This window comes from Neolamprologus brichardi, chromosome 15 (genome assembly GCF_056152115.1).
Source record: "Neolamprologus brichardi isolate AB-2024 chromosome 15, ASM5615211v1, whole genome shotgun sequence".
Classification (NCBI taxonomy): domain Eukaryota; kingdom Metazoa; phylum Chordata; class Actinopteri; order Cichliformes; family Cichlidae; genus Neolamprologus; species Neolamprologus brichardi.
The window spans coordinates 32,996,956-33,011,768 of NC_142118.1; the positions used below are offsets into that span (position 1 = coordinate 32,996,956).

Sequence of the window (14,813 nt, forward strand, 5' to 3'; positions counted from 1 at the left end):
ATTACACTCTGTCATTATTTAGTTAACGTGAAATTAGACTAAATGCAGAAGCGGTGTGTGGAAAACTAAAGTACACCCACAACTCTGTAGCTTGTAAAACCACCTTTAGCAGCAATAACCTGAAGTAATCATTTACCATAGATTTCAGTATTTCACATCATTGAGGAGGAATTTTGTCTCACTCTTCTCTGCAACATTGCTTCAGTCCACAGAGGTTTGTGGGATTTCGTTTATGCACAGATATCTTAAGGTCTGACCACAGCATTTCACTCTGGTTGAGGTCTGGACTCTGACTGGGCCATTGCATCACCTTGATGTTTCCTGTTTTTTTAGCCTTTTTGTTGCAGATTTTGCTGCAGTGCTTGCGATCATTGTCCTGTTTCATTTCAGCCAAGCTTTTGCTGGACAGATGGCCTCGGCTGTTTGTGACCCACACCCGTTTCCACACCTTGGCTCGTATGATTAGGTAGAGGATCAATAGGGGGTCCATGTCTCTCTTGGTGGACACTCCCATAGGGCTCAAATCTACTACAGAGTAGTTCATGGTTGACTAAGTGATTGCAAGATGCCTGGCTCTAAACGTCTGCTTTTACTGAGCTCCTCACGCTTGAAGATGATCAATTAATTTGGTTGGCAGCAACTGGCTCTGCTATCTCTTAATTCCTGTGAAAGCATTAGTACTTAGTGGTCTAATTTTTGTTAAATAAATACTGACACAGTCTAATATTTCCCCTGAGGCTGTATAATTCAGGATAACTGGCTGTTAAATCTTAGGCCCAAATACTTAAAATAACATCCAAAACACGTCTGACATTTAACAAAGGTGATATTTTATTAATTTCAGATTCAAAATAAAAGTATTCACACTAACATATATTGAGTAAATAGGCAAGAACAGATTATCACCCTTCAAAATAAACAGTTGCATTGCCCCACTGCCACATCACTGATGTGGTGGCCATTGGGGAAACATCCCACTTGTGAAAAAACGTGATCATTGATAGAAAAAAGAAGAAGGAATAAGCACACATTAATAGAGCAGACTGCAAAACTCTGAACTGACAGTGGTGCGAGAAGCAGTACTTGTCCGAGTACTGGTAGTAGTTAGCTGTTGAGCTGGAGGTTCCCTGTTGTTGGTACTCAAATAAGCTAAACAGCAGAAGTGTTACGAAAGTGTAACGACAAACAAGAGGGCGGCGGACGCCCCGGCGTCAGAAATGAACCTCTCAACCAAGAATGTCTTGTTTGTATCTAACACAAGCACGGCGTTCATATCAATCGAGGTCGGCTGAAGTTCACTTCAAACGCCGGCGCCCGTTCTCGTGTCCTCTTCCTGCCAAACTGTAACTTGAGCCCTCACCGGGTTAAATGCATCAAACTGGAGGTAGAGGTAGATTTTCCTGAGAGGTTGTAAGAGACAAGAGACAGAGTCCTGTTTCTGTTCTGAGGATACACGTGAAGCTCTCTCACTTGCTCTCTCTCTCACACACACACACACACACACACACACGCACACACACACGCACACACACACACACACACCACATGCTTCCCTATAATAATCACATTACCATTATAATTATCATCACTGTATTCATAAATCTGCTCTATAAGTAATCTCTGTGTCTCCGTTGCTACAGCATGTCCAAAACAAGGAAAAAAAGAAGCAGGGAAATAGCCAAAAAAACAAAAAACAATTAAAAAAAAATTATATATCCATAGCCCTAAAAGCCATTTTCAGAAATAATCTACTTAATGAGTCTTAGTAATACATGTTAATTCATACAATTGTCACAGCAGAAGGCATCTTGTTATTTTATCATCATCATCATCATCATCATCATCATCTTCCCTATCCACAGTCCCCCTGATTGAGGTAAGGTGAGTGGTGAAGTCCAGTCAAAAGTCCTCGAGCCCCACATGCGCCTTAACCCGTAAATGTTCTAGCAAAGTGTCCATGTCGGCAGCAGGTGGGAGCAGGAGTCACGCTCCAAGCAAGACCCTCAGGACCATGTTAAGGTTTTCAAGCAGTTATTTTATCTACAGCTCTGGTTGGGATCAAAAACAGCTGAGATTCAGACACTTAAAAGTTACGAATGAGACAGAGAGCGAGCGAGCCGATCGCGATAGACTCTGTGGGTTTGTGCTGATATTACCATACTTTTATCAAAATTGGACTCCAAGACAGGCAAAATAGATGAGTTATGTTGCTGTTCAAGTCTGTACAACAGTGTCAAACGAAGCAGGCTTCTGAAAACAGTCCAGGGCCATTAAAGACAAATAAAATAATAAAAAAGCCAGAAATGTTGCGCAGGCATTGTCTAATCTAATGATGGAAAATCTGCAGGCTATAGGAGTCAAACTTCCTACAATACAATAAAAAACAAAAACTCCAGCCTGAACAAAAATCTGGTTTTCACAACTCTACAGGCTACAGAGTTAAGACTGATGCAGTTTTCTTAGCTACACTGTGCCTTAAAATATCAGAGATGAACTACCTCTGACCAGAGGATCCTACACGATTGCACTGATACAGGCCAGACTGCATTTTCCCTGTCTGAACCACTTCCCTGTTTGATTGCCTTGCTGAGCTACTGATTCTAAAAGCCTGTGAAGTTTGGTTTTAGTGTTCCGTGATGTGAATGCTGATTCTGAAGCTTTTACATCCCCCACAAACATTAAACTCTGGAAACACCACAAGGAAGTAAAGAAAGGAAAAGAAAGTAAATGGAATAGTTGAAGCCTTCATATCCTTCCATGTTTTTTTCCCCCCATACAGGAAACTTTGACTGATCGTGCGCTGTAACAAAAACCTTCCACTGAGGGGAGCTCTTGCCAAAGAGCTGCCTCTAAAACGGTCATCGTTAAAGGTGAGAATTGCATTTTCAGCTGATTGTCTGTGGTCACTAAAATCTCTTTTAAAATCCTTATGAACCGGCACCACCATCACTTGAGTGGGGTTTTTTGGCCTGAGCGCAGCCTCCAGCAGGATTCTCCCAGGTGTGGCCCTGCAGGAGAAATCTGCCAAAGCTTTTAGTCCTTGAGGTAGAAACGGGGTTCGATTGTGGTTGAAGGGATGTCGACAGTGTTTGGAGGTATACAGCGTTGTCTTTACGTCTCATGATTGTTGCTACCGCGCATGTTAAGAACACGTTCCTTGAAAATGCTGCCGTCCACAGAGAGCGCGAGTACAGTCGAGTGGCGGTACCTTTGTTGTTCACGTGCAAATATCACACACAAGCAGTCGATAGTTATACGATAAACATGGATTCACCGAAGGGGGGGCAGGTGCTTTAAAAGCTGCCTCGGGGGCCAAAAGGTCACAGGGTCAAATGTGAAAAAGCAGTGTTGATCCTTTAGATTGGGATTGATTGAATTTAGCTTCTCTCCAGCCATCCTCCCCCAACATGCTTCCAGCCGCAGTACGTCTCTATTTGATTGTCAGCGATTACCGGCAACTGTGACACCTGCTACTCCTGATACAAAGAAAAACAGCCCTCATATTCACTCATACTGCAGATACAAGGAAGGAGGAATACGTGAGGGCTGTCATTTTCCAATTTTTTGTTTTGTTTTGGTTAGGGCCTACGCAGTACTCCAACATACCAACCCATTACTGTAAGGGCATGAAAAAAAGACAGATGACGTTCATGGAGCTGAGCTTTTGAATCTCACATTCACAAGGTGTTTACTGTGTTTCTAAGAAATGCACTTATCAAACATTTAAATCAGCTGCACGCCTGAGTTAATGAAGAGCAACACATTCTACACGTAGACACTCTCTGAGCCTGACGGCGTCCTAACACATCAGCCTCATGTCTGACTGCGCACTCTCAGTCACTTTTTCAGAGAGGTGTCCTGCACGTGCTCATGGGTTCACTGGAGAATTCGCCAAACAGCTGAATGTTTTATCGTCGCGTCTCAGCAACCGTGCGTTCGGTTTACGCCGTCTGTGCGGAACGGCCTCCTCGAGCCCCCGTGTGAGAACCATGAGCAGCTACTGCTTGATGTTGCACCATGCACTAAACGCAGACACACACTCGCAACTCTAAATGTTCAAAAGTGTGGTTTAACCTCATCATAGTTGACATTGGCAATCGATGCCACAAATGCAACACTTCTTGCATGTGTCTGGCAATTATTGCAAGGTTAGTGTGGCTGCCTCAGCCATGGGCTCATCTTTGAGAAGGAGGAGGAACTTTACGGTAAACAGATAAAGCCGGCAATGTTTTGTATTCCGCATCTAAAAGGCGCTTAAGCGTTTTGTGGAGAGAAACGAATTTAGTTATTCGATTTGCAAATCAAATGGTTTCTGAAGTCTCCAGCAGGGTTTTACATAAACCTGAAGTCCGCCTTTGCTTTCCTGTGCCTGAGGATGGACAGTTCAATCCTTTGTGGACATTGCACTGAAATTCAAGAACGCCACTGTGACGACTGTGAGGTCCGTTACAAAAAACATAAAAGTAATGACCAGTTGCTCTGTAGCAGCTGGTGGTAATTTCCCACCGAGAAGTGAGTCCAGAATCAAAGCCACGACAGCCATCTGGTGATATTTGACTTGAACAGTAAAAACTGATTAAACTGAGGTACCGCGCGCTCTCTGGTCAGCTCATGCTGTGTTAAGGTCTCTGAACAGAACCCACGTACAAAGCCTGATTTACTTCCAACTTCAGTAGGAATGAGGCTGCTTTGTGAAGTGGGGTGACTGTGTATGTGTGTGTGTGTGTGTGTGTGTGTCGGGGCTATGGGGAACAATCTTTAAGAGTTAACAGTTCAGAGAGGTAACAGGTTAAAGTTCAAAAAGCTGAATTGATTGACTGACTTCAAAAAGCACGGACACAAATGACACAGATTCTCCTCTGTGTTTTGTAAAGCTAACAGAGTTTGTACAAAGGCCGCGAGCAAACGCCGCAGCTGCGATCGCCTCTCAGCCATCGCAGGATCCCGGACAGGTTGCAAGCTAGCCTTAATGAGACCCTGTTCGTCTCAAGGCGCGGGATAAGAAGCACTTGGATCAGAAGACGCACAAATTCATCAAAAACACAAAGCTGAAAACGCTAAAATAAAAATAAAAAGCATCTGAAATCTATAATACAAAGGCAAAAAAAGAAAACACAACACAATGTCACATACGAGCTGAAAAAAAAGCACTCGTCCGAAGCCCAGATAAGCATCTCCTGACACCTGATTGTCCATTTGAGCAGCTCTGCAATAATAAAGATTCAGTATACGCTCGACTCCTGCGAACCTAAGATGGGAAATCACTTCATATCTCATTAAGGGGGCTTTTTATCTACAAATACATGCATGCATCTTTTCTTTTTTTGAAAGACAATCACTCCACTAAAGGCCAAGTTAGAAAGAAGATAAAGCAGATTTCAACACGTGGAAAAGCAGTGCTCTGTCAAGTGGGATATTTGTTTAAGAGCGAGAAACACCTGAGAACATTCACCTAAAACCTGTGTCTTCCACATAAATCTGAACCCTAAACAGGAAAAGGAACACTTGGTGTGGACAGCACTGAGAAAGTCCATCCTGTGATGAGGTGCAGGGAGGTGGGAAAAAAAACGAAACAAAAAGAAACAACTTAATTTTACCGCCTGTACAAACTGACCTTACTCTTACAAAAACAGCCATTTTTAAAACTCTACCAGCATAATGGAGAGAGAGAGAAAAAAAAGGTAAAAGGTGTATTTAACAAGCCTCGTGTCAACAAACGGGAGTGGATTTTCTAGCTAAATTAGCCGAGCGTCACAGGAAGAACAACTATGCCCGCCTCCAATACGTGCTCCTTTGCATTAGTCTGAGTCGGGACGCCGACGTCACTCTGTCTATTCACAGGAGAATCTGTGATGTAATGCATACGTCCCCACACGACAGGAGCACAGACCTGCGCTGTTATCTCACACAGACAGTCAAAACAACTGCCGTGTGTATAAGGTTTTACCCAAAATGAGGTCACAATGGTACAATTTATATATATTTATATATATTTATATATGCCCTGAAGAAACAACACTTATCCTTAAAGTTATTCTGATTAAAAATAGATGATATTCTTTTTTTTTGTATAGAATTCTTAATATAGACTTTTTTCCTGCAGTGAAAAGGAAAAAAAAAAACAATAAAGAGAATAAAATAATGACAATAATGACAATGAAAACTTAAAATAAAATCTCTCCCCTGAAGGATAAAACATCATTGTCAGTCAGTAGCTGTGTTTGTGTGTGTAAACAATGCTTTCCTAGTTTTTATCTTCTCTTTTGTTCTCCAAATAATCTGTACATTGATGCAGAAATAAATAATTCACAGGCTGCGCATATGTCTTTGTTTAGCATATACTGGCTCTCAGTTGGGAGATTTTGCTTTTTCAAGATCATTTTGGCGATGAAGAACAAAAGAGTTTGTGAGAGGAAACCTGAGATAGTGTACTTCAAGTGAACAGAGTTCCAGTTTGTGTCTTTCTGTATGGTTTATGGTTCTTCTCTTTTCTTTTCTTTTCTTTTCTTTTCTATTTTTGGCATTGGTGAGATAGAAAATGAGGTTGCTTTTTGGCTTCACTTAGCGTGGTAAATAAAAAAAAATATGAATGAAGGAAAGGCTGGGAGTTTGTTAAGACAATGAGTTGCTGGAGTTTGAGGTAGGTGTGTTCTGCAGCTGCAGCTGCTGCTGCTGCTGCGGAGCGACGCGACTGCTGGGAGCCTTGTTGGTGACGGACGATGCAGATGCACCAGACGAGGCTGACCCTGGTGCTGCCTGAGCAAAAAGAACGCCTGGATAGAAAACGACAAGAGGGAAAACAAAAAGGAGTCAGAGTACAAAACATCTGTCAAATGCTTTGAATTACAGTCTGTACATACTGATCTGCAACTTGGCGACCACTTTTTGCTAGGAAAAAAACTGCCTTTCCTGACCAACTGGCGAGTGGTTGCTCGAGGGGGAGGTGCTTCAACAAAAACCTCCTTGCAACTGCTATGGTCGCATGCAGTTTGTATGGAAGAAGCTGACTTGTCTGCAGACACAGGTGCCAACTGCTCACCTGTTAGTAGTCAAACGGTGAAAAGCGAACATTCGCTTTCAAAGAAAAAGATGTGCCATTTGAAACGTGTTGTTTAAGCTGCACCAGAAGAGATTTGCTCTTCACGCATCAATCTGAAGCTGACTAACAACATGTTGGTCACTAACAACATTCAGGCTCTAGTTACCTAGGTAACCCTCTATTCTATTTACTACCGGATTCTTTGGCTATCAACGCTTGATAGATACTTCAATCACATTGCCAACTTCGCCCCGTTTTTATTCTCTTAACGCAATTCAATGCCTCTGGTTACTGAGAATCACTTCATGTGTGAACACAGCTTCAGGTACAAATATTTAGTTTAGTTTTTAGTTTCAAGGCAAACGTGCTCAGTTTCCCATTTGAGTCACACTGACGTTTCACTGCAGCTCTGCAAATAGTCAGCGAGAATGTGCATACAAGCCGGCACCTGCCATTTAAACTACAGGAGACAGCAGCGTTCTGCTAGTGACTAAAGCAGTCCCAAAGAGCTGTTTGGTGCACAACTGTACACCTATTTCTGACCAATTTCACCTAACGACATTAAGCAATCTCCAACAGCCAGGTTATCCAAGGGGTCTAGGCCCACGAGACTGAGGTCTTACCAAACTTGGTAATCTTTCTCCAACAACGACATTCTACGATGTTAGTGCACGACTCCGCTTTGCCACAAAACAGGAATAATCTGCTCTGTGTAACATCTCTTACAGCTATAATCATTTCTCCATTTCTTCACAAATCAAATAAGCAACGAAACAACATATGAAACAGAAACAAAAGAGGTGCTGATAGGAACATTCGGAGGAAGAAAGGGGGCTGGTCTCTATACCAATCTGATGCTTCTCCAGATCTGTAAGTCAGCCAAGAGTCTTAGTGGAAATACTTAACTTTTCATGACTAACTGCGAAGCAGGGAGCTCATATCTGACATTTTGTCGTGTCACTTTAAGTTACAGAGGAGCTGCTCACCAGTGTATACCACTCCATTGAGCTCCACGGACATGCTGATGCTCCCTGTGCCATTGGTGGTGAGGTTCAGAGCTGAGTCTTGTCTGCCATCTGGAAGAAAGCAGTTTTCATCCTTATTCATTTTTGGATCCAGATTTGACTTAAGAATACTCAAACCAAATGGAGAAACAAAACCATCCCACAGTAGGAGCAAAACTGAATTTTTCAAAAATGTCCCAATGAACATTTCTCTGAAGTCACTTACCGAGAAATGGTTCATGTGCACGATCAGATAGACAGTAACCGAGACAAATCCTTCTATAAGATCAAGGTGCGTGCTCACAGAAGGGAATCCCCACTCAGATAATCATGCATGTATGTATGCACGCACGCTGCTTCTATAAGCTAAGCAGGTCAACCTATAGCCCTGCTAGGTGTTACTGTCTCGCAGTTGGGTGCTGTGGTTTGTGGTGAGATTACAAGAATGCATTGAGATACTAACTGTCATGAAAAGGGAAATGTGTCAAACCTAGCTCGCACTGGCAACAATGAAATGTAAAAACCTGTGATGCCAAGAGTAACTGTGATGTCGTAATAACTCCAGATTTTTATTATTAGTTCATTTTGATTTGCAGTAAAGACAAAAATAAACTTCACTATTCTCTGGAATAGTTAAAAAACAAACAAACGAATGTCGCTAAAAATGCACTCTAATAACCGACCGTTACCATTTGAAATACATTAATTCATCTTCTTCTTTTACTGTTCATTTACATGTTAACCATTACCAGAGGTGACATTTTCATTTTCACGTGGGTGTTTGCATACACAGATCACTGCTGCTAGCGCTCACGCTGACATTATCGACTTAATATTTCCCAGCAACCTTAATATTTGCTAGACAATTATAATATCTGCTTTTATCTGGACTTGGCCATTTGCTTTTTCTTGACAATCGAGAATAATTGAGAAATTACAGTTTCAATTCACATCAGCAAAATCAGTGTTCTTGCATCTTTGAGCTTTTGAAACCAGGGAGATGTAAAAAAGGTGGTGTACTCTTTTATCTCATGTTGATTAGATAAAGGAGGAATTTCCTCAAACGACAGTGTAGAACAGCCTGCAGCTACTGTGCAAAACATGAAAGTCATGTCTGACTGGTTGTTTCGTTCCTCTCTCTCTATCCGAATATGTCAGAGCTCCACTGTTCAGTACCTTGGTTGTTGATGCGAATGTTCATAGGTATCTGAGCAGTCATGGCTAGCAGGTTCTGCTGCAGCGCTCTCTGCAGCAGTCGCTGGTGTTCCTCAGCAGACAGCGCCATCTTCTTCTCTGGCGGCTCGCCTGCTTCCAGTTTGTCCCTCAGCTGCTCCAGAGCGGCCACCTGAGCAGCCATGGCGGCATGGGCTGCTGCTGCCTGCACAGCAGCCACTGAGTGACCTGCCAAGCCCCCCGCTGGCAAACGAGCCATGCTGACGCCTGCCAGAGGCTGGCCTCCCTCTTCTACTGGCCCAGCAGCACAAAGAGAAAGGGGAACTCAAAGTCAAGCAAACTCATATGATGCATTATAGTCCCCAGACATAAATTTCAGCGTGACCACAGAAAACAGATAATAAATAAGATGCAGTGTGTTACGGGAAGGTCCCAGGGTTAAGCTCTTTTAAAGAGAGAGATGACAGCAAATCAGATTTGATGCTATTTCTTTATTTGAAGATCAGAGCTTCCGTTTAAGAGATCAATTTGGCAGAAATGATCTCTGATCGTAAATGTGCTATCAGTAAAATTCTCAAGATTTCAAGAGTAAATCGTTATACTGTCACGTTATACTGACAAACCGTATACTTGATGCAATTTGTCGTTTTGACCTGAGAGTAGACAAAGTTACTGCCATATACATGTATTTTAACTTGATTCAAAACATCAAAGAACATGTCTCGCAAATAGTAAATTTTCTCCAATGTGCATGCAGCGCAATAAACAAATCTCACCTTTCTTGATCTTGTGGATGTGACCCAGCGAGGTCCCGTTGGTGCCCACTGTTAAGCCCATGCTGGGCGTGGGGAGCTTCGGCGAGGACAGCATGGTGGGAGTCCCGTTGGGAGAGTAGGTGAAGAGAGAGCTACCAAAGCTCTGTCGCCGGCCCTCCCGTCGATTGCTGTCGATGGCTGCTTGAAGCTCGTTGGGGTTGCTCAGTGCCCTCTTTTCACATTCATATGGGTACAGGTACTTCATGTATCTGAAATCAACAAAGTGCACAACAGGTGTGCCCTTCTGAGTTTTCGAAGACAATGTTTGGCCCAACTTCAGCAAACTAGGAGTGATCGGTCTTTAAAATGGACAAACATAGGGATTAATTTCTACAGCGAGAAGTATGGAACGATTTAACTTTAGCTAACTCTTGCTTAGTTGCTTAATTAATAAAGGGTGCTATTAAGGGTATTTTCACACGGTATTTAGTCAGTTTAAATCGGACACTGGTTCTGTTTCCCCACTTGGTGTGTCTAGTTGTGAACACAGTAATCACACTTGGGTGTGGACCAAAACAACAGCACCGAGACCCTTTGGAGAAGGTGTGAACATGATGCGAACCAACCATCAGGTGTACGTTAAACGTTTCAGGTAAAAAAAATGTCCCGTAGCCATGTATGCTTTATATTCTTAATGGGGAAAGGTACTATGGATGTGCTAACAACTAACCCTGAAATGAAAACAAATTCTCCATGTTCTCCAGTAGACCAGAACACGGCACCTACTTCCTGTATTTATTTTTCTTGCTCCCGCCTCAGACACTTCCGGCAAATGAGTGGACTGAACATTCTTACATGTTTTGTAGGAACAGATGCATTTTGGACTTCTGCATGTTAAGTCAAACCAAACCAAAGGAAAAACTACAAGTTTACAAACTCATGACCAAAGTCGGGTCAGAGTAAACAAACTACAGGTGTGAAAACGCCCTGAGTAACCATTAAGCACCAGTTAAACGAGTGTTTGTATACTGACTGTGTGCGAAGAGTGAAGGCTGCACTGGTGATTGAGGTAGGCAGGTTGAGTCCTTTGGTGATCTCCCTCCACAGTTTCTTGTTAATAACCTCCACCAGGCCACCCTTCTCTGTTACCAGCTTGTACAGCATGTACAGATCCAGGACCTGTTTGGCCATGATGGGAATACGATTCACTGGGGTTCCTGCAGCAACAGGAAACAGGAAAAAAATACAGTCGTGCTCCACCAATAAAATACATATGAAATAGCATCAAAGACAAACAACAGTACCTGAAATAACAGTCGTCTCCCTTTAGCCAATAAAGGTGGTGCGCGGTCACACCCATTCATTTTACATGTTTAAGACAGTGCTGTAGCTCACAACTTAATTGTAGCAAAACCTTCTCTGGCTCTTTTGTCACGATTAAAAGACCACACTTTTACCATTCAGTATTAGCAAACAGTAATTTGCCAGTGCAAGGTGTTGTTTAAGTGCTCAGAGTGACGGTGCTGCGGTCGAGTGGTGGAGCTCACCAACGCGCAGATCTAAAAGATGCTTCGCCCGTGCTAGGAAACTACACTAGGTTTGCTTTTACCCTTGAGCTGAACCAACAAACTTGGCATCCGGGCAACCCCACAAATAATCAACCAGATTCAGAACAATTTACTGTCTTTTGGCCAGATGTTAAAATACAAAACAGTGGGCAGAGTAAGACCACTTATGACATTAACGGCTTTACATAGAAACGAACAAAAACAACAGGGGATCTTTCTCTTTCTTTTTTTGTGTTTAAACTCTGAGTAAGCATCAAATATATCAAACTCCTGTGAGCATCAGTGGTTTGTGTCCTTGTATGACCACGCTTTTTTCCAGTCCACTCCTGATGGGGTTCAGAGGTCAGCCCTCACTTTTTAACTTTGAATTCTTATATTTCAAAACGTGGAACTATTCTTCCACCGAAAACTGTCATTTTTACAAGTATTTACCTTAAATATCTAATATTTCAATTACATAAAATCACAACAACACGTTATTATCATTAGATACTTTTCAGCTTATTCACAAGGGCACGCCACTGTGGGCAACTCCACGTGTTTAGCTTTTACACTTGTTGCCCTCCCTGATACAACCCCAGAGAGATTTGTGGTTCCTCTCAGAACTGAAAAGGGGATCTTTATCTAATTAGGGGAATTAGAAACTCTACTACTGCACAATAAACTTTGTCTTTTCCAAATCCACATTTAAAATACTACTTGGAAATCTTCTTTAAAAAAAACTTTTCTTTTAAACCAGAGGGCGGGGTTAAGGGGGTTCAGGGGATGTCCAAAGAAACAGGTTTTTATACCCAAAGGGCAGTTTATCAAAACGTAGGCGTGTGACTCATTTACTGCCAGTAAAAATAATTGGAAATAAGTTAAGACAAACTCTGACGAGGAAGAAGTTGCTCTAAAAATGTCTGGAAAAAAAGGCAGAGTAATTGTGACAGCTATTTTGATTTTATTTGAGAAAATTATTAGAATTTAGTTAGTGCTCAAGGTCAAAGTACGGAATAAAACGCTTTCATTTACATTACTAATATGTTGTATTATTGCTATTATTATATTGGCTGAAAAACCAAACCAATCTGGAGCTATCATCATGTAAGGGCTCTTCTTTACCGGCTTTGCTCTATTCCTCTTTACCTGTAAAACCCTCTCTGTACACTGATAATCAGGTGGTTCTTAACACACTCAAAATCTGGTTTCAGTTTAGACGTCACTTTAATTTTGTAATGCCGTCTTCCTCGGGTCCTCTAAGTGACAACCATTTGTTTCCCCCTTCACTTTTGGACTCGACATTCTCAGTGTGGTGTGACAAGGGTTTAAAACAGTTCAAACATTTATATGTGGATGGTGTTTTCGATAGTTTTCCCAACTTGTCCTCTCGTTATAATCTCCCTATTACCCATTTGTTTCGCTATTTTCAAATTCGAAATTTTGTTGCCAAGTGTTTCCCAAATTTCCCCTCTTTACCTCCAGAACAGCAGTGGGAAACTACGTTATCATTTATTCCTCATCACAGAGGAACCATTTCGAAACTCTATGATGCTATTCTGTCTTTTAGTAACCACTCTAATGTTAAGCTTAAGTGTACGTGGGAAGGAGAACTAGGAATTCAAATACATGAGGAGTCTTGGGAACAGGCTATGGCGAGGGTACGATCTTCCACCTCCTGTGCTCGTCTTGGACTTATTCAATTTAAGGTCATACACAGGGTGCATTTCTCTAAGTCTAGACTTTCTGAATTGTATCCAGAAGTGGAAAACAAATGTGATAAATGCCATGGTTCTCCTTGTCACCTTAGCCACATGTTTTTTCTATGTCCTGAGCTACAAGGTTTCTGGACAGGGTATTTTGCTATTATGTCAACTGTTCTTGGGGTAACTCTTCGTCCTTGTCCTCTGATTGCTGTATTTGGGATTCCTGTTCGCTCACTTACACTTGATTCCACACAAAAGGATATTATAGCCTTCACATCCCTATTAGCCAGACGTCTAATATTGTTGCATTGGAAGTCTGTTAAGTATCTTACTATTGCCCGGTGGCTTAAAGATGTCATGTTTTTTTTAAAACTTGAAAAAATTAAATATACGTTGAGAGGTTGCACAGCCAAATTTTTTCACAAGTGGCAACCCTTTATCTCTTATTTTGCTAGTCTAGAGGTATTGCCTGTTTAAATGTACTTCTGCTACTGTTATATTCCTCGGTAACTGCAAGTACTGTTGTTTTCTTTTTTCAATAAAAATATTTTCAAAAAAAGAAAAACCAAACCAATCAAAGCCTTTTTTAATCAATTTGTCTTCTCAGTGATTATATTTCTCACGTCATATTTCTTATAATGGCCTAGAGATGGCGCTTTCAGAATCTAGCAGCACACTACCAGAGGCTGTGTGTACATCTACTGCTGTTTGGCTTTTTGTTTTTTCAGTCATGAGCAAACTTTTCTTTTCTCCCATGTCAGTCGTCCGCCCACTGATCTGATCATATCAGCCATGAGCATCCTGTGAAATCAACACGGCTTCAAGAAAATAATTATCTCAAGTTGGCAGTCTGGCGTTAGCGCACTAAACACAAGACAATACAAACAATTCACTTTTCTTGTTAGGCGTTTAGATAAGGAGAGTGAAAACTGGTTATGGGTGTAGTGTTAGAAGTGGGGGTCGAGCTATGCGGACAGCCTGCAGGATGGGAAGGTAAACCAATCCATCCTCAAGCCTCGATACAGTGTGTCCCTTCTAGTTATAGCCTGGGAACGCCGACTTGCTGTGTGACCATAAAGCAATCATCTCTGAAATGAATAAAGACCCCACCCATGCCAGTGAAAGATGAGTAGACAGTGCTGTGTCATATGTCAGAGAAAGAAGGGGGTGGGTGATCATCCTCTCTCCTCATCACATTAAGAAGCTGCCTACGACAGCGGCCGGAGATAAGGCGGGGATATGTGATACAGCAAGATAAGAAATGGAATAAATAGGACGTCCTATAGTTAGTGAAATCAAATTTGACACAGGGGGACAAGGATATGAAAACATACCTCGTTTTTGCATGAAGCTGAAGAGGTCATCCAGAAACTCTTTCCTCTTTGGGTCTCCATCCAGTTCATAGAGCTGTGAAGAGACAGTGTTTTTAAATTCTGAGACTACAATAAAAGTATTTTTAAAATATGGATAATGATTAGTCAGTGCTGTAATATGCAACAACAAGACGGCAGGTGGGGGTCTCCGTCTGATAATAAGAAGATCTGAGAGACACTGTAGACCTTGTGGCCTGATGAGGACTTGATTAGGTA

General features: G+C 41.9%; 1 protein-coding gene across 1 annotated transcript in view; it reads right to left on the bottom strand.

Annotated features, from left to right (window-relative positions):
- Nucleotides 1-808: 808 nt before the first annotated feature.
- arid3a (AT-rich interaction domain 3A) overlaps nucleotides 809-14,813 on the bottom strand; it is a 45,813-nt gene continuing 31,808 nt past the window's right edge. Inside the window, exons 4-9 of the mRNA XM_006792034.3 lie at nucleotides 14,559-14,631; nucleotides 11,005-11,188; nucleotides 9,993-10,240; nucleotides 9,220-9,507; nucleotides 8,026-8,115; nucleotides 809-6,773 (exon numbers count right to left, since the gene is read on the bottom strand). Coding sequence (XP_006792097.1) covers nucleotides 6,613-6,773; nucleotides 8,026-8,115; nucleotides 9,220-9,507; nucleotides 9,993-10,240; nucleotides 11,005-11,188; nucleotides 14,559-14,631 — 1,044 coding nt within the window. The 3' untranslated portion in view covers nucleotides 809-6,612. The remainder of the gene's footprint in view (nucleotides 6,774-8,025; nucleotides 8,116-9,219; nucleotides 9,508-9,992; nucleotides 10,241-11,004; nucleotides 11,189-14,558; nucleotides 14,632-14,813) is intronic.